Below are 22,732 nucleotides of genomic sequence, written 5' to 3'. Positions count from 1 at the left end.
TCAAGATTACGTTATTTAGTATTATTCAGTAAGACTTTGATACAGCGATGCTAGGATCCAGGTGTACTCCTGGCCAACTGTATTTAGAAGCACACTGTTAAAATCAAATTTTATGTATTAGCTTGGCAGTCGCTCCATATTGCCCAAACAAGACACTCTAAGGTCACTTTCAATCTTTCCAATTACAGGCTCGTCAAAAAAGGAGAAAAAAAAAAAACGTGCTCCCGCACCTCCTGTGCTGAACTGTGATCAAGTAATTAATCTGGCAGAAAAACAGCAATACCTCACAAATGAGCAGCATAAGGAAATAATTACGAACACAAATTTTAAAAGAGAGAGAAAAAGACAATTTATTCCAAGCTCGTCTTAAGTAGCTGCACTGTTGAAATGGACGTTGGCACTATATCTCTCAAAGCCAAACAGAGTCAGTGCCAACACATTTGATAGTTTCATAAAAGTATCTAGGAATGGCTTTTAAGTCATGCCACACAGAAAGAAAAAAACACACACACTGTCTCTCTCTCTCTCTCACACACACACACAAAAAGGTAAAAAGTTTGATATTCTTCTTATGAGAGCATTGTGTTGTTGTGTTGTGAGTATTATTTATTTCCCCCATGCTTGTGGCTTGAAAAGTTATGATGATGATATTCTTATATTTATTATTATTGTACCATTACTATATCATTTTACATTACCATAATGTAAAAGAATAGCTAGAAGCATTTGCACAAGTGCGTGGCAGTGATTGACTGTTGGTTTGAAAAGTACTGTACCACCCTGAACGCTTCTCAGAGTGAATCTATGGCAGCAACAAGGCAGTGGTTGATTTGCAGATAGTAATGTCATGATGTCCCCCTCGGCAACATCCTCCATGTTCCTCATTACTGCTAATGTCAGAACCTCCTTTGCTTTTATTTCCTCTCTCTCTCTTCCTCTCTATTTCTCTCTCTTGTTCCTCTGTCTTTTTTATTCTCTCTCTTGTTGTTCTCTCTCACCGTCTCCATCTCCCCCTTTCTCACTCCCTCACAGCCCGGGCGTGTCTCCGAGCTCACCTCACAAAGCACGGCGTCAGAGAATCAGAGCCTTGCCTGACATGACATGTAGGAGACGGTTGTGAGGAGCGGTAGGGACACACACTCTTGACAGCAGAAGGCAAGGCTCCTCTGCTCCCGCTAATGAGACTCCTGACTGCCGTGTCAAACACACTTTGTGTGTATGTGTGTGTGTGTGTGTGTGTGTGTGGGTGTAGGTGGGGGTGGGGTGGGGGGGGCGTGCCCATGCTCGCACAACAAAAAAATGAACGTAGATGCAGAAATAATGAACAGAAAAACAAAAAAGAGTGCACAAATGAAAAGAAGGTGCATATAATACTGTATCTGCCATGCAAGTGGAGGTCATGCCAAGATGATTTGACGTGTGTAAAATCCTCTCACAAAAGAATTTCACACATTTCACACATTTCACCTCATTCTCCAGCTTTGAACTTCTGCAAAAATACAGACAATGCATTACCAAACAAATTAACTTCTTTCATCTGTGCTGAGGTACAGTATGTATAAGGATTATTGCTTTGGGTGGAGAGGAGGGGGTGCCAATTTTCACCAGAAATTCCCCATTCTTGGAATAGAAATAGAGAGAAATAGATCATCAAAATGTTCTTAACCTGATTTCATGTCCCAATACATCCAAGAGTTTTGTTTCTATATCTACACTGAACCCTGAAGTTTAGGGTCAATATCATGTTCTTTCTTCAAGGACAGAAAATGGAGAAAAACTAATATGAGCCACGGATTTGCTACTAAGAGTCACTTTTGGTTTAATGACTAAACAACAGTGTTCAAATACTATTTTTGAACTCCGATTTATTCTCTGATGTTCAACTGTATTTTAAATAGACACAAAAAAAAGCCTGAGCCACGAGTTTTTGCCCACTATTGTCTTCTATTCTGACAGGCCATTAAATTAAAACTGTGACTTTTTTTCCTACTTGGCCCAATCAAGGATGGAAATTGTCCTTAAATGCTGCCTGTAGTTTAGACCTCTTGGTCCTGGATTAGCACAGCGCATTATGAGCTGGCTTACATGAATACACAAAGTGTTTTAATCACTCTGGCTCCAGCCATTCTGGTGCGCATTAGCAGACAGAGTGGTAGTGTTGTGTTGAAATGGTGGCTGGTGGCACAGCAGGGGAGACATCCCTGAGTGAGATGACATGGGACGGTTCTCCACCGCCACCGGGGCAGAATATTCCTGGTGGTGAAAGCAGAATGAGCTGATGGATGGTTGAGATAGGGCACAGTGCAATATGGACACGATTTCATGGCATGATAAATCTCAGCAGGGGCCCGTGGCTAAGTGTAATATGAAATCCCTTATCTATGTATCTACTTCATAACACCAGCTATCTGCTGCAGCTGAATCTGCCTTTGTTTCTTTAGCTCTTCTTTGCTTGAATGCCACTTGATCACATCTACAGTATGGAGGAGGAAGATGACAACAACATGTGTGCGATAACGCATCTTTTACTCAGTTGTTTTTGAAATATGATGTGATGAATTATCTAAATTGAAAATTGTCACTGTGGAGATCCTCTTGTATTACCTGTGATCACAACGATAAGCAACGTTATTAGAAGAGATTTTGCATAGCGCTCCATACTGTAGAAGCTGGCCTCTGTTTGTACATAACAGGTTTATTACACCTGCAATATAAATGAAATGCAATTTGTTTCACAGAACTGATCCTTTTAAAGTTGGGTGCGTGGGTTATTCAACACCATCTCTTTAGAATTTCTGATTAAAAAGAAAGAAATTAAGTCGGCACCTTATCCTCTGATTAGCTTAATCCGAGGTTAATTGACTTTATCAGGGTGGAGAAAAAAGATGAGCTGCCATTCCAGCCTGCAATAAAAATCCCTCCAAAATGATGAAATTGGAAAATAACCTATATTTCTTTTAAGATATTTCTTAATATACAACTACAGTTTCATATCACATTGCCAGAGAAATAAGGCACTTTCTCCCAGGAGATGAGAAAAGAATTGAATTTTTCCTTATCGGTCATCTATTTTTCCACAGAATGCTATTACTTGCTGCCTGCCGTTGCTAAGCAACAGGAAATATTAATAGGACCTTTTATTAGCTAGGCTTTACCAGTGGAGTACTAAAATGAGGAAGTGGAAAACATGAATGTGTTACATAAATCTCTGAACCTTTCAGGGTTTGCACAAGTCTCTGTTTGTCCAGTGATTTATGGCTGTGATGGTTCATTTATGGGAGAGGGAGGTGTGACATGCCAAAATGGAACATTAGCCTTAGGGACAATTTGAAAATAAATAATCACAAAAAAGTGGAGAGGAAAAAAAAGGAAGCAGTTTAAAGAACAGCCTTCTTTTTTCCCCCTGTAGATTTCAAGAGGCCATCAAACAAGCAAGTGATTTTTGTTCCGCTGGAGGCATTGATCATTCAAAATCATCTGTGCCTGAATCAACATTGGAATAACTAATACAAGTTCCATTCTATCACTGGGCTTGTTGAACTGTGGTGAAAAGCGACAGACATTCCATCATTTTTCTGCAGACACTCTAATCCCTTTAAAAAATGACTGAAAATGAAGGTCTTTCAAAGGAGAAATAGGTTTTCTTCATCTGAATGAAAAGTATAGAGTAAGGCAAAGCCTCAAAGAGCAGAAAATCTTTAAAGGCAAAGGTAAGACAAATTTAAGTCCATATTGGAAAAGTCTAAACACATTTAATTGCAATATTTCTGAAAAGTCACATGGTAACATTCCGGTTGATATACAGTACTATTCTTTCTCCAGACTTCGAATTAGGAGACCAAATTTTTCTCTATAAATGCATCACCTTATCTCTAATCCACCTTTTTTTCCCCTCTCTGATCCATGTTTATACAAAAACCAGCAGGTGTACAGTATGCGATAATACGTTTGCTGAGACCCTCCATCAGAGAGAAAACACATTAAAACACACCTCTGCTCTTTTATCATTAATTCATCCCAGCTTGTCTGTGACAAGTTCAGTTGACATTGCAGCTCATATTTCATTCACACAGGCTTGGAGAGCAAGCACCTGCCAGGAGCACTTAATACCTCACGAGGAAAAATAAAGAAAGGGAGAGAAAACACAAGCATCTAAGCAACTTAACATGACAATCAAGGCGGGATTAATACTTGATAATTAACCTTAACAACTGAAGATAAAGAGCTTGTGAGGAAATTCTCACATTCGAATGTTTTAACAAAAGAAATGAGAGTAGGAATTTAAATATGAATACAGTCGGCAGATCTTTAAGGTGCCACAACCCTCATTACAAATGAACTGACCCTCATTCAGGCATATTCAAGTCTTGTATTCTGGATAATAACAAGTGAGATAGTACCTGGGAGTTTGATGGAGCTCAGGCTGCTTCTGCATATAGCTCTTTCTGCTAATACATAGCCGTTATGCATAACATCTCCTGGCTGATTATACATTCATCATCTGTTACATATTCAAAACATCACACTCGAGCCAGTTTGATGATGGCTAATATTGCATGCATCATTGAGGAACATGAAAAAACTTAATCAAAGATAATTTATTCCAGTTGCAGGCACAGTTCATATGAATTTGAGGAGCATTTTTGAATATACCATAATTGAATATGGAGCATTTTTAGTGTTGCAGATGTAGATGTCACAGCGCAGGTGTGAGGCTCATATAAATATATCTATCCAGCCAATAATAACATAGTTTTGCTTTCGGAAAGTTCCACGGTGACAGACACAACAGACAACAACAAGGCCACTTAGTGAGTCCAGAAATTATTCACTAGTAGCAGCAGAGATGTGTATCGTTCTGAGTTGTATTGATAAGATGCAATGCAACCTGAGCATGGCTATTAAATGTCTAATGTGTTTTGGAACTTGTAGAGTAGAGAGAGAAAGAGAGAGAGAAAGAGAGAGAGAGAGAGAGAGAGAGAGAGAGAGAGAGAGAGAGAGAGAGAGAGAGAGAGACCCTGCCAAGTGCATCAGAGAAAAGAGCTCTCTGAAAGATATCAGGTTTGGCCAGGAGGGGCTGCAGGCAGCAACACAATAAGCATCAGCGAAAAAAAACCCTTATGAATTGAAAATTGCCTCTTTACAAAATTAGGGGAGTACAGTCAATTATTTCTTCCAGGTTTTGAGAGTTAGCAGTGGAGAGAAAAACCTATTAAAAAAGGGGGGGGGGGGGGGGGGGGGGCTAAGAGACAGTTGCCTCCTGGTTTGACAGGACAGTTAACTTTTCAGTTGATGTTGATAATATTTAGGCTGGCAATATTCTATGTTTTAATATTGTCAACAATCCCAAACCAACAATGATGAGATCCCACTGACAGGTAGGGCTGCAACTTATAATTGTTTTCATTGTCGCTTAACCTAATGATTATTTTCATTATGAATTGATTAATGGTCTCTTGTACAAAATGTCACAAAACAGTGAGGAATGCCTTCATCACAATTTTCCCAACCGTTATTTAATATTTATTCACATTACTTGTTCTGTCTAGCCAGCAGTACAAAACTCAAGGAAAGTCAACTATTAGGAAAAACTAGCAAAGATTCACATTGTGAGGAGCTGGAACTACTGAATTTTTGGCAATTTTGCCCAAGAATTTATTAGAAAATGAATCTATTATCAGAAGAATTTTCTGTCACACAACTAGTCGACTCTTTTTTCAACACTGCTATCAAGCATTGTCTGTGCAGCTGAAGCCCGACATTTGCAGGTTATAACTGTATGTCACAAATAGCCAGTGTTGTGGCACGTTAGTCAGCCACGCACTTGTCCAAAAATGATCTAAGACACATCAGTCAGTCACACCACTGCACTGACTTAACACCTACCTTCATTACAAAGAACTGTCAATTCCACACACTGTGCACCTTCATTCTATTGTAAAAACTTACTAGCAAACTATAGGTGTATTCATTTACAGCTGACAGTAGTCCCAAAAATGGGATCCCCTAAACACTATTTACCTATTGTTTTACAGTTCCCAGCTGTTTTCATTTAACAAATGAAACCATATATCTGGACATAGTTTTTAAAGATTTTCGTGTCATAAGAACAAATGAGGTTTGGGCTGAGAGCCACAGACAGGAAGTCAGAAAGTATTGACAGCCGTATTGACACGTTGATGTTCTGCTTTTCATGGACATGGAGAAATGCAATAAAATCCCAACCTCCTTTATTTTGCATGTACAGTATCTTGATAGTTTTCATTGGTCAGAAAAATCCACACACACACACACATGCAACTCAGAGTAACGTCCTCCTATAGAACTCAATCTAAACATCACTTACTCCTATAGCTCGCCCTACCAAAACAAACAAAACACACACTTTCGATTCTGTCTAACAGCTTCCTGACTATGATTGGCTGCTGGTGTAACACTCCTCTACTCTAAATCCTTTTTGTTATATAATCGCCCTATTTATTTTATGTTTATATTGTTGCATCTGCAGTGGAGTACTTTCAAATGTCCTCATACTTGAATCACGTAGGCACACGTTTTAAAAAGCAGAGGCTCTCAGCCTTTTGTTGAGAGAGAATAACCTTATTTCACTCAACTGCATTATCTCTAAAATATCTAATAATGAAATCCAGGAGGTACAGAAAACTGGAGGTATATGCTCATTTTGAATAAGAGTTACTACCTCTTTCCTCCTTGCAATTTCTTCTTGCTTTCCTCTCCACAATGCCCTCCTCTCTCTCTCTCTCCATCCTCACCCCTCCTCTCTTCATCCAACTCTATTGCACTCTTTTCATTGCCCAGCTCACGTATTGAATCTGCCTGATGAAAACAGATCTCACTGCAGCACCACAATAGAATGGCTGATGCAGGAAAGATGAACCCTAATGGATTTTTTTTTCAATGTGCTCAAGATTGAATATAAGACCTGACCTCCAGATGTAGTGGATCCATTTCAACAGCAGAGATATTGTTTATAGTGAAGACACAGAAACACACAGACACACTCGGACACACACATTCAGTGCAACATCAACAACAGCAAAACCCCTTCAATCTACATAGCATTCAAATATTCTATTTTTTTAGTATCTCGAAATGATCTAAAATTAGAATTAACCCTGGTTATTTAGCTATCCATGTCAAGTGAGGTATTCATAATGATAGCATCTCATGTTTGAACTGCAGAGTTTGCTTAATTACTCTGCTCAACAGACTGTGTCAAGGTGAGGCACCAATTTAATAGACACTCCGTTCTCAGCACAAATGAACCTCTGCTACGGTTTGGTAGCTTCGCCAGGCAGACTATTTGATTTAGAAATTTCTGGGTTTGCTTTATATGCTGCTTTTTGCAGTGAGGGTGAAGCAGGGCTGTGAAAAAGCTCTCCTGTATGTCTAAGAAGCTTCTCTCAGTGCCAGTTAGAAAATATCAAGATTTGGGAAGTTTACTCGCTAAATATATTTTTTTTAAAGCTCAATCTTTTAGTTTTTCTTTGATTAAACTGCCTCTAAATTGAGTTAATAGTTAATTTGAATCATATACTGTTAATACAACATGTTTTCTCTTTCTCTTTGTGTCCACTTTCAAAACCTTAAACCACCAGCCCTGGTTATCAGAATAGCAATCACATGCAGGTACAGCATTTGCAATAAATGTGTTTTAAGTATATGTTCATCATGAGCCAGCTGGACATTTCAAATCGTATGCATTTTTATCATGCAACCTGCAGTAGTCAATCTATTAAAACCACAGAGTGTGCCCCTCTGTAGCAGTAACAAATATCCTGACAGCCGAGTGAAACACTGGCCAATCAACCACTGTCTCCCCAGTAAAGGTCATGACCAAAATGTGAAATGAATATGAAGATAAATGACACATGAATCCAATACCTAGGGGAATATTCCAACATTATACATAAAACACAGAGTACTATATTTATATTTCAGATCTTTATCAAGCCATATTTTGGTTATATGCCGACTGTTGTTTGGCCTTATCGCCTCTGTTTATGATAAACATTATAGTATGTTGTGCTTGACCTTGATGTGAATCTGTGTATATTTAAATGTATCCTGGATATAAAAGATGCTATTTTCCATTCATTAACATACACAAACACCCTACTGTCTTGTCATTTCTATTGTTAAAAAGAATAATATATAGTGTCCTATATTATGTAAATTACCACAAAGGCACAGCTGTCAGTACAGTTCATTATATCTCAGTCAATATTAAGTTAACTTTGGAGATAATTAATGGTGACCTTCAACACACCACACTATTTTAACTTCATCAATTTATCCAAGTGATTTTCATTGAGATGTTACAATACTGCAATCTGTAAGAAGTAAGGCTGTAACTAAAGATTATTTTCATTATCAACTTATTTGTACCTAATTATCTCGATTATTTGATTAATTGGCCCAAACACACATTTTGAAAAATATTGATCACTGTTTCCCAAAACATTAGGTAATGTGACCATGTCTTCTTTTGCACAGTCCAAAACTCTTTTTTCATAGAAAATGACCCAGAATGATTAATCAATTATCAAAATAGTTAATTAATGAATTTAATAGTTGGCAATTGATCAATTAATTGACTACTTATTGGAGCTCTAATAAAAAGGTTTTAACATCTGTACAGTACATATTTCAAATTAAATTAAATATCAGACAATATCTAACATACATGTTAAAGGTACACTCTAAATTGCACCTATATTGCAATATATACGTTATGGTCAGTGAATGGGATATGAAGCCGTTAATACTTCAAACTCTAAGTTCAGCCTCTGCTTCCATACTAAACTACTCTTCTTGCCACATAGATCCAGGTGTACTGTAAGAGTGACTGCTATGAGCCTGTAGTTATTACAGCCTATACATTATGTGTCATACATACATATGTCATTTGTTGTGATAGAAAGCTGCTCCATTTCCTGCGGTTCTCATGAATGCAATTATGGTTTGGAGATGCTAATTTGTAGAGGAGCAGTTCTGTGTGGAGCTGAGGGAGTAATCAGTGCGTATTCATGTTTGAAGGCTTGGCAGATTGACCGATGCATGCTGTCGAGGTAGATATGATGCTGATGGATTTACCCACAATCCTTTTCTCCGTGCATCAGAGCTGACATGGCAACCGCTGAACAACCATTTGGTTCCCCCACTTAGCCCCCTTTTTCCCTCTGCACGTCTTGAAAATTACATTTGCCTTATAAGGTTGTAATCTCCATCATATTCATATAGGATTGACATCTTTTAAATGGCTGGTTTGAATGTTTTCGCAATATCCAAAAAGCTTTAAAAACCCTTTTGAGAGTAAAATTTGCCCAATATCGCCAGTGCTCCATCATCATTTTTTCCCCCATATTGTAACCTTGTATCTGTTCAGTGTTTGTGCATGTCGACATGTGAAGTTTAACAGCCCTCACATTCTCAGATATGAAAAATACTTCTTCAAAGTCCAAAAGTTATGAGGTATATAGGTGTATGCCAGTACATTAACCAATTGACACAACCCAAACTAAGTCCAAGCAACAAATGATCTTAAGTGAGTCATAGTTAAAATCCCTGACTGCTTAAATATCAACTTTCTGGCAGTACAGGGGCCCCATAAGGTGGTGTAGTCCACGTAGTGCTACTCACCGAGGGCATTTGGCTGGAGACGAGGTGGCTGTCCTGTGCCAGCATGTTAGACATCATGAGTGTGGGCAGCTCGGGGTAGGAATACGGGTTGATGAGCCCATTGTGTTGCAGCGAGTGGCAGAGGTAGCCTGTAGACTCGTGCTCCATCAGGTGAAGAAGAGGAGGCTCGGGGTGGTTAGGTGGAGTGATGGGGGGGATCTCATAGTCTTCGTCCCCGGCTCCATTTCCACTGCCTGTGCCACCACCTCCGCCTCCTCCCCCGCCGCCACCACTCTGACCTGTGTAATTCTGAAGTATAGACACAGAGGGAGTAAAAAGTTAGAAACACTAGATAAAGTAGTGTACAGTAAGCAGATCAAACTGAATTTAAGTCATGGCTTTTGTTGTATTTGGCACTATTGGATATTACCTGAAAATGTGAAAGTTTCAAAAGTAAAAGTCATTTCATATCCAATAGACAATGTTATGTGACAGCACAAGATGAGGTCTACAGTAGTCCTTTGATAAAAAGTCAAAGCTAAAAACCTGTGTAGAACAACTAACAGCCCCATGGTATATTTTCAGCATACAATCACTCGCTTAGAATTCATTGCGTGTGGCTCTGATGGCACTGAGCAGCAACCCCCTAAACACATTCAGCACTTTAAACCACTTTACTTTGGGATTCTGGGTCAATTTTGGATTAATATGACAACTGGTATGGTGATCCCAAATGCAACAACAAAGCTCTGTGAATTTGCTATAGCTCTGATTCCAGGGTTTCTGCCAGTGTATTGCAAGCCTGGCAGCCTGCTGGGCTGAGTTGACCCCCCGCCAGGCCTAGACATTGGGGAATGTTTTTAAAAATGTATTTTAAGATGTTTTTCTATATTTTTACGTAGCTTCTTTAAGGAATAGCTCAGTACATAGTGGGTGTGCAGTCGAGAGAGAGAGAGAGAGAGAGAGAGAGCGAGCGAGCATGTATGTGACGGTGAGGCTGCAGCTACCGGAGCAGTATTAAGTTAGCACTATAGCTGTGTCCTCAAGTCCTAAGTCAAGTTCCTGTCTCTTGCTTGTTTGTGCCAAAAATAAGGACAGACATCTCACTGTGCTACTCTGTGCTGTGACTCTGCTGCTATTGCCGACAGTCGTGGAGCAGATACTTGAAATTTATGGTTGTAGAATCCGTCGTTCGACTGAGTACAGATAACACGCTTAATATTATACAAATCTTTTTTTTTTCTATAATTTGATGAACGTGGGCACTGATATGTCAATAGTAAACACCACAGCTTTACAGTTTGTTTGTTTTTTAAAAGTCCCGATTTGCGGTTGGAGGCTTAAATTGAGCAGTGGAGTCTGCTGCCAGTCTAACTCTAACCCCTAACAAGTCACCTTATCATATCACCTTATATTGACATCATCTGAGCAGCACCACTTCCCTAAGTACAAAAGCTGCTACAGTAGATGGTGTAAATGTATTCATACAGCCATAGTCATTATTACTTATCCTTATATTCTACTGTGAACTGTTATAGTAGTTTATATAATATTATGCTAAAGTATACATTAATATAATATATATAACATTGTATTTCATATATAAGCTTCTATACTGCAATGTTGTTTGTAATCACATCACAATATAACTTTGCTTAGTTTTGTTTAAGGTGCAACACTGATCATATGTACTGTATGTCTATTGCTTGCATTGTGCATTTTGAATTTAACGGCTCTCATATAGTTCTTTATTTTAATTTCCATTCATATGTTTATTCTTATCTTATCTTATGTTACTTGTGTATTTATTTCTTGCTCGTCTCTCTCTGTACTCACTTCAATAAAAATCATGTTGATCGATGTTTTAACATCTTGTCAGCCAAAGAATTCAGTTTCCTGCAATTCCACAAAAAGCTTTGTAAACTGTTTAAATTCTGATCTGTCATTTTGTTAGAATAGGTGTAATTTTGTTTCGAATGTTGAACGTCTCATTTTGGAACAAAAACTCAATGCTCAGTGATGTGTAATAAAGAAGACCAACAGCCTCTGTATTTGTGTGCTGTCGCGCTAACACAGTAAGTCCAATCAGATCAGAGTTCTGTACAGAGCAAGAAGAAAAGAAAAATAGCAGGGAAATTCAACAGGGAATGAAAAGCAATTTTGTCTGAGACGATCCAACTTGACTCCCATTGTAATGACTGAGTCAAATTAATCATCACAAATAATATTCTGGTGTCAGCCATTCAAGGGTTTTTTAATAGAATTTTTATGATTCATGTCTAGCAGTATACATCAAACAGTCAGTTCTGCAACATTTCTGAAATCAATTCAATATCATCTTTGTGTAGGCTGTCATCCTCTGCAGCAGAGTGGTCATTTATCTCTCAAACAGATACTTTTAGAAAATAAGGGGCATGGGGAGATGGAAGAAAGGAGAAAAGGATACAGGGCATATTTTTTTCTTGTTTCTCTCAACCTTTTTCTCAGTATAAAGGTGAGTGTAAAGGTCCAATTTATAATGTTTTTACCATATAAATTACAGTTTTATACAGATGTGTAAGTGAAGAGGTTTCTCGACTGCTCGGACTTAACATAGTTCTGTTTTAATGCAAGCAAACCTCTATCAACATATAAAAAAGCATTAATTCAGTTGTTGTCAGTGAAGCGAGGCTTTAACTGCATAGTAAAGGACAATGTCTTCCACAATAGCTTTCAGCAGGATTAAAATGTAGCTGATGTCTTTTAAATGAATACCAATCTGAGGCAGTAAGCACAAAAGCCAGATGAGAGGAATATCATTAAGTTACAATACATTAAACAGTGAAACACCCATTTTTAATTTGACCACAAAAAAGGGATGTTTGCAATGTTTTATTATGAAGCAAGAATGCAGACACAGAGACTCAGCATTTAAACGCACACTTTCATCTTCCTACATGTTACACCAAATGAAAAAAAAGAGGAGAAAAAGAACTGTGATTACCTCAATTTGATTTACTTTGTCCTGACATAACCTGTAAGCCGGTTGATATTAATTTTCTGGAGTGTCCTTTGAAGACAGATGTTTTTGTAAACCTTTGGGGATAGTGTTATTGTTTGGTCTAATGGACAAGAAAACGAACATTTCCTGAGATTCAATTTCCCTCATAATTGTTGGAAGGAAACTAAATTGTCTGCTGTAAACACCGGGGCCATTGTGTGAAGTGAGTCCCCCGTCCCCGTGCGTGTCCCTCTGAGCCTTCGCATCGCCGTCATCTTTCACTTTGCGTCTTTCTCTCTCTGACTGGGGGTGACCACAGTGCAATCTAAAGACGGCCGTGCTTAGTCATCAGTGTTCATCAACCTTTTGTTTTCTCAGCGTGTAAATATATACCTACGCAACGGAAACATTTTCCGTTGCTTTTGATTGTACGAGGGGATGAGGACTGAGGATGTGTCATGTGTTAGATTGCTGTGAAGGCTCATCCAGTGCCCTTGATGATAAAATGTAAATACCAAGGACGTTCCCAGTTGGATTGTGGCAAGATACATTATTCATATGCCTCTATTCAGAATGAGATTGCATGTACAGAACCACATGTACACTCTGGCTAATATATACTCCCTTCTCCTTTAAAAGTAAAATCCAAACAAAGGCAATGTATTTGATGGATTGTATAGACCAGCATGTGTCCTAGTATGGAATTGGCTTTTCAAACACCCCCCCCCCCCCAACACACACACACACACACACACACACACACACTGGTCATCGGTTTACTTTCAATAGTCAGGGCCGCACCAAAAGCTGCATATAACACAGATTCTATTTTCTCACTGAAACATCCTTTATTTTCCCTTCTGATCAATACCACACACTATAGGGAACATTATTTCCAATAGGCAGTATGCTCAGTCGGCACTGTGAGCGAAACACAATCTGTAACATTTTAATTAAGAGACAGATCTTTCGACTGTAAGTGTTACATACCAGCACACCTTTCATTTGAAAGAAACAGATGAATAGACAGTTGGTCTGGGACTGAGAGAGAAAATAACATTGATTGGGGAGCTTTCCAGCTTGTCTTTTATTTGGCACAGATCTCTCCCTCCCTCTGTAACATTGCCTGAGTATTCAAGGCCTTCTGGAGATGATATTGACTGTGGCTAATGGCTCATTATCTGTACATTCTTTTTCTTATTAGATTATTTTTATGATGCCTGTAGAAATCACGATTTAGGACATAACCCAATTACTATTAAGCTGTATATTAATTCTGTAAAATGATCCACTCTAAATATCATCCATACAGAAAAGGGCTGCAGGCCTTTTGGTATACTCAAAGCATTACGGTACAGGATCTTGGCATAATGTGTTTAATATTACTCATAATGGGGCATTATTTGACAGGTGTCCCACACATTTCCTCTTGAAATAAAATCTAGCCTGCCATCAAGTTACAGAATGAAAGCCTAAGTGCATAAGTATATTCAGGCTGGTTGCCTGCGTGCCACACAGATGGAGAGTTTGGAGTCCTCCAAAGTCAGCGTTTGTTTCGGAGAGAGGGTGGGACCGACAGCTAGGAGACAGACGATGACAGATCTGCCTTACCACTAATGTGCACTTATCTGCCTATTGGAGAGCTTTGTCACAGTGGTGATTTATGCTTAAAATCCCCTGCACACTACCACTTCCATCACCTCCGACACTCTCGTTCCGACACCTTCTCGTATCCGCCGTGCAGCGCTCTGCACACAGAGACAAAGTCAGACCCCGTTATCTCTTCTTTCCACGCAGTCCGGTTTGCAAAGAAAACGGCTGATTTATCTTTGGGAGGAATTTGAGAGCATCATCTATTTTCAGTCACTCTGCCATTGCTCTCCCAAAGGAAGATTATACTATATATTTATGAATGATTCTGTTTACTTGTGTATGGAGGGCTCTTGTAACACAGCAGAGGCAAATAGCGGTTGTCAGACTACAAAGATCACTTACTTTCAAACACTTAATCTGACCGACATGAACTGCTCTGCTATTTCGGTTTATTGGGCTTTCTCTGTCCGCTTCCTCTTTACGAATCTCTCTATTTATCTGTCCATCTCTCTCAGTCAACTCAGGCTTAATTAAAGCCATAGCTGTTCTTCTGCTACAATATCATGTCAGGGGCTATCAAGACACCACAAAGCCTTCTCTTGCAGAGCCCATAGCGAGGGAGGGGGAGAGGGCCAAAGATCCAGTTACAGCCACCCTACACCTCCACTCTCCTCTTCCTCTCTTGGCTGGCCTGGCCTGTCTTTCGCAGAGCCCAAACTGTTCTGGTCCCTGCTCCACATCCTCAGGACCCTAAACACCACTCACCCCCTCCACCCTCTGCCCCCCTACCTACCCCTCTGTCATCTCATCTGTCTCTAAAACAGCCAGGCTGCATTATTTATCTGTCACTATGTTACTGTTTGGAAATCATGAAAGGGGCGGTGGGAATGGGGATGCTAAACTACTGTGTACTCAGTTTCCGTCCGGTGAATGAATGGGAGGGAGGGAAGAGAAGAAGGTGGGAGAGAATGTAATTGGGAGGCAGTAAGGGGGTGAGATGGGTAGGGGAGAAAGGGAAGGGGAGGGGAGTGCGCCACAGCTCTGTACCAAATACAGAGCAATCTAGAAAATAAAGTCACCTACTATCTCCCCAGCACCATGTGAGAAAAAAGTGATGCTGCTCTGTGACAAAAATGCTTTTTATCTATTATTATAGGAGGGAAAATATGGAGGGAACGGTGAGAATAATTAAAGGGGCACCAACTGTCCAAAGTCCAAAGATGCAGATGGCCCCATTCACCCAAATACTTGACTTGATTACTAACTAGCCTCCCGTTGACTAAAACCAGCCATTCTAATTGCATATCTTTCCCTCCTTTTTTCTTTTATGTTTCCTTCCCTTCTTCTCCCCTGTGTATCCTGTTCCCAGTGCTCGTCTCACTTGTCAGTCAAGGTCAGGGGGTCATCCTCATCTGATCGCGTGTCAGAGCAGATTAAAATCAGAGCTTTTGTGCCATGTCATATTTCATTATGCATTTGACTCATCTTGTGGGTCAAGGGGTCAGTGTGATTTGATTGGATGACAGAAATGATATAATTTGTGTTTAACCCTAGGCTGTATGAGGCTCTGAGTGGCGTACTAATGCATTTTGCAAAGACGGGGCAGGCCCTCTCCACAAGCGACTAATTTGAAGTGGCACACCGCAGAGTTGAAGGAGAGCCAGAGCTATTGCACAACATGCTGAGGTTATAAGGGAGGCTTTATCAAATAATAAACACAACCTCCCTTGTACCTCTGTTCTGTCTGTCTCTCACACGCTTTCATTCTACTCTGATGCAAGTGCCCAGACATCAGCTACACTCTCTGTCAAATATGTTACTTTTCCCCTCCTTTATTTTCCTCTTTCTTTATCAATTTTATTCACTGAAAATATGTCACTGACCCTTTCCCTATTATTCTTCTCTTTCTCTCTCTATCTCTGTTTTTTTCCACACCATCTAATAACTTCATTTTGGCATGATTGGAGACTAACAAAGAAGTACTGTCGACCTTAGCAACCACACCATTACGGCAGACTATTCAACTGGATTCCAAACAACATCCAAATATCTAAATATCTATATTAATAAAAAAAAGTTATTACTCTTCAATGGAAAAAATAACAGGTTCTAGTTTTGCTATTGTTTGATACATTAAAATGTATTGCAGTTGTCTGCTGGTGCATTGTACGCATAGAAAGAGTTCAGGACCCTGGCGCTAGTAATGATATGCAGATGCCGTCAAGTGTCAGTGAAAACTCAACTATGATCTCCACTAATGCGGTCGGAAAACAAACCATGATAGCTCAGGTTTCCCTATAGTCATCCAGAGTGATTGGGATGCCGATGTTGATACTACTGTGGGTGAGGTGATGGGGGAAGAGAGGGGACAGTGGAGAGAGGGGGACAGGGGTGGGTGGAGGAGAGGAGAGGCAGGGGGAGCAGGAAAGAAAGGGGGGAGGGGAAAGGGTTGAATCCAACATTTCAAATGAGGACCATAATCAAACTTATTGCCTGACAGGGTGAATTTAGGATTACAATGTTACACTGGCAGACATACAGTATTATTTCTAGAGTCCCCTGTGTCTCATCATGTTCGGAGCGACCATGTCTCCTGGGAAGCCTTTTTAACTTTGCTCATTGGCACACCACTGTCTGTTCTGCACGGCTTAACAACCGCCACCGCTATTGCTGAGTTATGACCACACAGAAACTGCCCAGAGAGCAGACAAGGCCAAAAAAAAAAAAACAGCAGCAAGTCAACTGTTTTTACATTTTTAATGACTCTTCAGTTATCTACTTTTCTGCGCTCACTGTCAAAATCATTATTAGCATGTGAACAATGGTGCTACTGTGTCTGAATGACAAAACTAATTATTGTTATAAGAACAAGTAAATGGACAAAAAACAGCACAATAAAGGGTTGGTGGATCTGTACTGACTGACTCTAACAATGTTGAAAATAACAAAGGGAGCGCTGATGGCGCAGTCATCCAAACAAACGTGCATTATTCTGAGAATTGTTAGGATCCTGTCACCCACAAATAACTGCTTTACACAAGGAGAAGGGGGGGTGTAAAGTGCATGTGGCTTGGTGAGTGTGTGTTTGTGCTCCCGTGAGTGTGTCATTTAATCGGTGTGATAAATGTCTGTCTACGTGCATTTCTGCCTGCATAGAGTGTAATAGCTCCAACATTTCATAGGTATCCTTGATTTATTTTTAATTTTTAATAAAAACCTACTGTCAGGAACTGCCGTCTCCATGTGTGCGTGTGTGTCTGTGTGTGGTGTCAGTGTGTTCTTAAGTGTCTCTCCTCCCTGGTTCACAGTCAATGAGGCTGTGTATCAGAGGCTGGCACAGCTGGTGGGAGCAGGAGACTAACATCTGGACCCTCGTACTCTTGGTGCCATTGTTAATAAGAGGCTGGTGGGGAGTGGAGGGGAGTGGAGGAGACAGCTCTCCAGTGTCAATGAACCTCCCTGTCTCTCACTAGAGCTCCACACTGAAACTCATACTCAATGCATCAGAACCAGGCCTTCATCATTGCTGCATACACAACTGAGATGACAGAATGAAATCCATACAGGTATAGCTTCATAGGTCAGAGCATTTGTGCCATGTCATATTTGTTGTTTTTAACCACACTTGCAAAATGCATCTTGGGGTCTGTCTACCACTTTGATCCAAGTTAAAAAAACGAATACATAGATGTCATACACATTTGTACAGACATATATGGTTTCAAGATGATGAGGTTGAAATTTTATCAGTGAATTGTTGAGACAACTTTTTAATGAATATCAATAACTTCAATATCCCTTAATGTTCAATCAGTGCTATCATCCCATCTTCATTTTAAATTGTCCAATACTTTGGTTTATAACCAAACTATAATAATAAAAAGAAAAAATGAACTTTGAGTTTAGAGCTAAAAACGTTAAAATGCTAACACACTCCACTAAGATAGTGAGATACACATCAGCATGTTGGCGTGCTGAGGTTAGAAGCCTCACCGAGCTGCTAGCTTGGCTATTTGACTATTACTCTTAATTCAGCGACAAACAGCAGCTGAACAGGGTTTACTGTATTAGAATAATCCAGGTACAGGGAAGTGCAATTAATCCATTTTCAAGCAATTTCCTGTGATTGTCTCCATTTTCAGTTTCTCACAGTATTGTCTTAGATGGTTAACTCCACCCTCGTTTCACTCCTTGCAGGTTAAAACAAACACATAAACATATGAATATAATATAAAAGCTGTTAGCCCCAGGCTTTCTTTTATGTGTGCCACTTAACCTGTTTAAAAAGAAAATTATACTTTATTTCAACTTTCTATGAGCAAAGGAAAGAAGTCAACATGGATCGATGTCAGCTCAGGGCTTTTTTTAATACCTTAAAGATACTTCATCAATAATTAAACGAGTATATTTGCTAATGAATCTTAGTTCAATGGAAGGTTTTCCTCTCTAATAACCCATAATTTGTCTTCCCAGCCATGAGGGGGAAATCAGTTCAAGGCAAACTTTGTTCATTTTATTTTTAAAAGAGATAAAATATCTCTGTGGTTATGAAAACGCTAAACAGACACAGGCCATTTCATGCCTTTTATAATACTCTGGCATTTGATCTAGCACAAGAGTGAGTGTTTGGTCTCTCATCATTTTATCCAATGGGGTGAAAGGCCTACACAAACACATTAAGGTTGCCATTAGTTTCATCTGATCACCTGGGGCAACAGGGGGATGGACAGCTTGGCAAAGTGAGGGCCTTACACAAATATACAGCTGTGCATTTATATGTGGTGCCATGCAGTATTTCAAACACGGAGCTTTTAAATGGAGCACGAGAGACTGAGGAGGGTGAGGTGGTGGTGGGGGGGTTCCAAATGACTGTAAAAAGGCCATGGGGAGAGAGCTTTCCATCTCTCTGCTGCTGCAACAAATATGCCTGCACATCTTTTTGCTTTGTCTCCGCTCCCTGCTTCGTCAGCGAACGGCTATAGAAATATTTTGGCAGGCTGCTCTTTGTTTTCATTTTCACAAAAGATGTAGAGAGGGAGAGAGAGAGAGAGAGAGAGAGAGAGAGAGAGAGAGAGAGAGAGAGAGAGAGAGAGAGAGAGAGAGAGAGAGAGAGAGAGAGAGAGAGAGAGAGAGAGAGAGAGAGAGAGAGAGAGAGAGAGAGAGAGAGAGAGAGAGAGAGAGAGAGAGAGAGAGAGAGAGAGAGAGAGAGAGAGAGAGAGAGAGAGAGAGAGAGAGAGCTATATGGGAAAGGTAAAGGGATGTTGTCAGGGGTCAGAGGGACATTTGAGAAAAGGAGGTATAAAGAAAAGTGGAGGGGACATGGGAGGGAGGGAGGGAGGTGGAGAGAAGGCAGAAAAGGAAATTAAAGGTAGAGAGAGGAATGAGGTATGCGAGGAACAGCAAAAGAACTAGTGGCAAGTAAAAAGCTGGGGGCATGTGTAAATGTGGTAAACCAGGTGAGGTGGCAAAAACGAGGGAGGAACAAGGGATTGAGAGGATTGGGGTGACGAGTAGAAGGTGAGGCGGAAAATGGGAGAATCAATGGGAAGAGGTGGGGGAGGGAGGGGGCAGGTGGCAGTGTAGGGGAGGAGGAGCCTGCCACTCTGGTCCCCAGCTCCAATCTAAACAGCGGGAGGAAGCTGTAAATCAGGCTAATGCGGCTGAGCTGTAATTCAGACCAGCAGGGCAGGGGCGCTGGTGCGGGGACCCCGAACGGCGGGAGTTTACAAAACGCAGCCGAGAAGCTTTAATCAGTGCAACGATCCAAAGATACCGTCTCCCCCAATCAGCAGGCTTCCTGTCAGTCACACACGACTGAACCTGACCAATCAGGCTGTGCCGAGGTTCCAGACGGGCCGGCTTGGCTCTGGGCTGCTGCCAAACAAGAGAATTACTCATCTAAACTGGAAAGGTGGAATGGGCCTTTAATTCAGAGCACAGAGGGACGACGTGATAGATTTGTCAAAGGTTGGACATAAAAGACTATGGGATCGTGTTCTACAATGGTTTATCAGAAACATATGAGGGAAAGATGAGAGACACGGGGGAACTGTAGAGGATTTAATCATTATTATCAGTGCTGAGTTTCTACAAGTTTAGGCACTGAAACTGTGTGACCGACATCATATCTGTTCAAATCTGTTAACATGAGCTTTTACACTACTAAATCTAGCTATTAAAAACATTTAAGAAAAGCAAAAACAACATCAAGGACTCTATGAGCTCAGTCTGTCAGTGTCACTGTGTTTCATAAGTTTTATCCTAATCACATCTGTTTGATGCCATGAAAAAAAACTTCCTGTCGATCAGTGATCTGTCTTTGCTTCTCTGTGTGTCTCACAGATCTGCTGTTGGCACTCAAACACCTCCCTAATTAGAATTACAAAACCCAAGGGGCTGGCATAATCCTTGCCAGAAATGACTTACAACATAATAACTGAGCATCAAACCGTTAAAACATAATTTGAACCCCCAACATGTAAAACTTTTAAATCATTCGTTACCAGAAGCTGCCTTTTCATACCTGCATTTTAATCAAAGGGGAAGGAGGGCGATGCATTAACTTAAAAGTGAGCGGAAAATGCAAATGCAGTCCACTTTATCATCAGGCATTCAAACAGACCCTTTCAACTCGGCAATCCATAATATTTCAGCTTTGATGCTGAGGGAATGGCCACAGCTCGATGGTAACACAGAGCTGGATTCTGCTCTGGTAGTAGTAGGACTAGTGTGACTGGCTGGGCTACACACACACACTGTGCATGTTAAAACCACATGCAGCGTTTTGGCAGCAAAGACGCTACAGCGGCAGCCAATCAATAAAACCTTGTTACGCTAATTGCAAGATCATAATCTCTGTTCCTACTTCTGCTGAATATCCAAACAGTCACTCCATTAGCCGAATTATTCCCCTGTGCAGTTTCTCCATCTCTCTTCTCCCCCTCCTCCCCTCCTTTTGCTCCTTGTGTTCTTTTTTTCTGTGACATATTTCTCTCAAACAGCAGTTCTGCTAAATGAATTCATAAGTCAGGGAGAAAGACATCAAAGCAAAGCATTGTCAAGGTAAAGTGCTGATGAAGTATACTGTTTCTTTCACTTTGCGGCAAAGCTATGAGAAGGCATCTCCTCAGTGCATTATCTTTGATCACATCGCTCCGTACTCTTCTGTTAAGTATTAGCAAATTCTGCTTCAGGTAAAGGTCTACTAAGACCTTTATAATAAAACAAAAGGCTCTCTACATAGTTATTCCACTGTCCACTGTGGAGATTTCATGTTTGTATGTCTCGTTTCTGTCTGCTTGAAAAATCAGATTAAAACTCTGTGAAGAAAACAGAACAAGCCAAGGCTTCTCGTCGTTGCTTACTCTTTTCTGCACTGCTGCCACTACAGTGGTCAGTGGCCACAGGGGCAGACAAAGATCTTGTTGGTGCCAAGACCAAGGTCTGTGACCTTGTCATGGAATCACTAACACTTTGTCACTCTGCTGGGGGGGAGAGAGAGACTGGAAGGAACACTACAGAGAACTGAGCAGGGTCAGACTGCGATGCTCATGGGAACATCGATATGACAATGGCACTGACCCCGTTTCTTTGTGACTCATCACGAGAACATACTGATCTAAGCATCTCACTATTTCCTATGGTTACTTGACCAGATTTACTCAACAGGAGTAGGTACTATATGAATGTACCTGTATAGAGAATGTATTATATAGGTGATCCAGATTAAAAGGAGAGATTACACAGAGAAACTGAAGTGGAAGAGAGCAAAGCACGGAGATGCACACTTTCACACAGTTTGTAGGCGGAGCCGCTGACCCAAATGCATTTAAATGCAATGGGGGGTAAGAGAGAAAAAGAGAAACAGAGGGGGAGTCAGAGAGAATAGAGAAGTAAAGTAAGATAATAAAGCAGCAAGCAGAGAAAAGTGAGCTTTAGGCAGTATGATTTGTTTTTGTTGAAGCTGGACTGTACTGAGAACAATACAGCTACTGTATGTACTGTACACCACGTTTCTTGAAGAATAAATAATTATCCGCACAGCTACCTCATCCCTCAGAAACTTTCCCCACAAGTCAATTTATTGATTTGTAGTAATAGGGCTGAAAATTAAAGATTTTTTTCATTGTTGATTAATCTGTTGATTATTTACTTGACTGATTGATTAGTTGTTTGGTCTTTAAAATGTATAAGGATAGTGAGAAATGTCCATGACGGTCCCCCTTAGACCAAGGTGCATCCTAAAATCAGAGCACTAAAGCAACTAAAAAGTATTCACGTTTGAGAAGCTGGAATCAGATCATTCTTATTGTGTTTGATTTAAAAATGCCTCTAAATGACTTATCAATTATCAAAATAGTTAGTGATTAATTTTAATAATATGTGATGCAACATGTGTACCGACAGATGCCAACCAAAATGCCTATTCAAATTTACAATTTAAATGTTGTTTTTTCCCCCAAAGATTTAATAGGAATATGAATATATTGACATTTGGGGTAATGTGCTTGTTCACTC

General features: G+C 40.2%; 1 protein-coding gene across 3 annotated transcripts in view; it reads right to left on the bottom strand.

Moving 5' to 3' along the window:
- The window catches only part of LOC128356041 (thymocyte selection-associated high mobility group box protein TOX-like), a 115,124-nt gene that overhangs the window by 20,109 nt on the left and 72,283 nt on the right, over positions 1–22,732 (bottom strand). For all 3 annotated transcript variants that reach the window (XM_053316471.1, XM_053316470.1, XM_053316472.1), the window contains exon 4: positions 9,664–9,951. In XM_053316471.1, the coding sequence (XP_053172446.1) occupies positions 9,664–9,951 (288 nt within the window). The remainder of the gene's footprint in view (positions 1–9,663; positions 9,952–22,732) is intronic.

This window comes from Scomber japonicus, chromosome 3 (genome assembly GCF_027409825.1).
Source record: "Scomber japonicus isolate fScoJap1 chromosome 3, fScoJap1.pri, whole genome shotgun sequence".
Lineage (NCBI taxonomy): Eukaryota > Metazoa > Chordata > Actinopteri > Scombriformes > Scombridae > Scomber > Scomber japonicus.
Note: the sequence above shows the minus strand (reverse complement) of the source record. Positions and strands in the feature narration are given on the sequence as shown.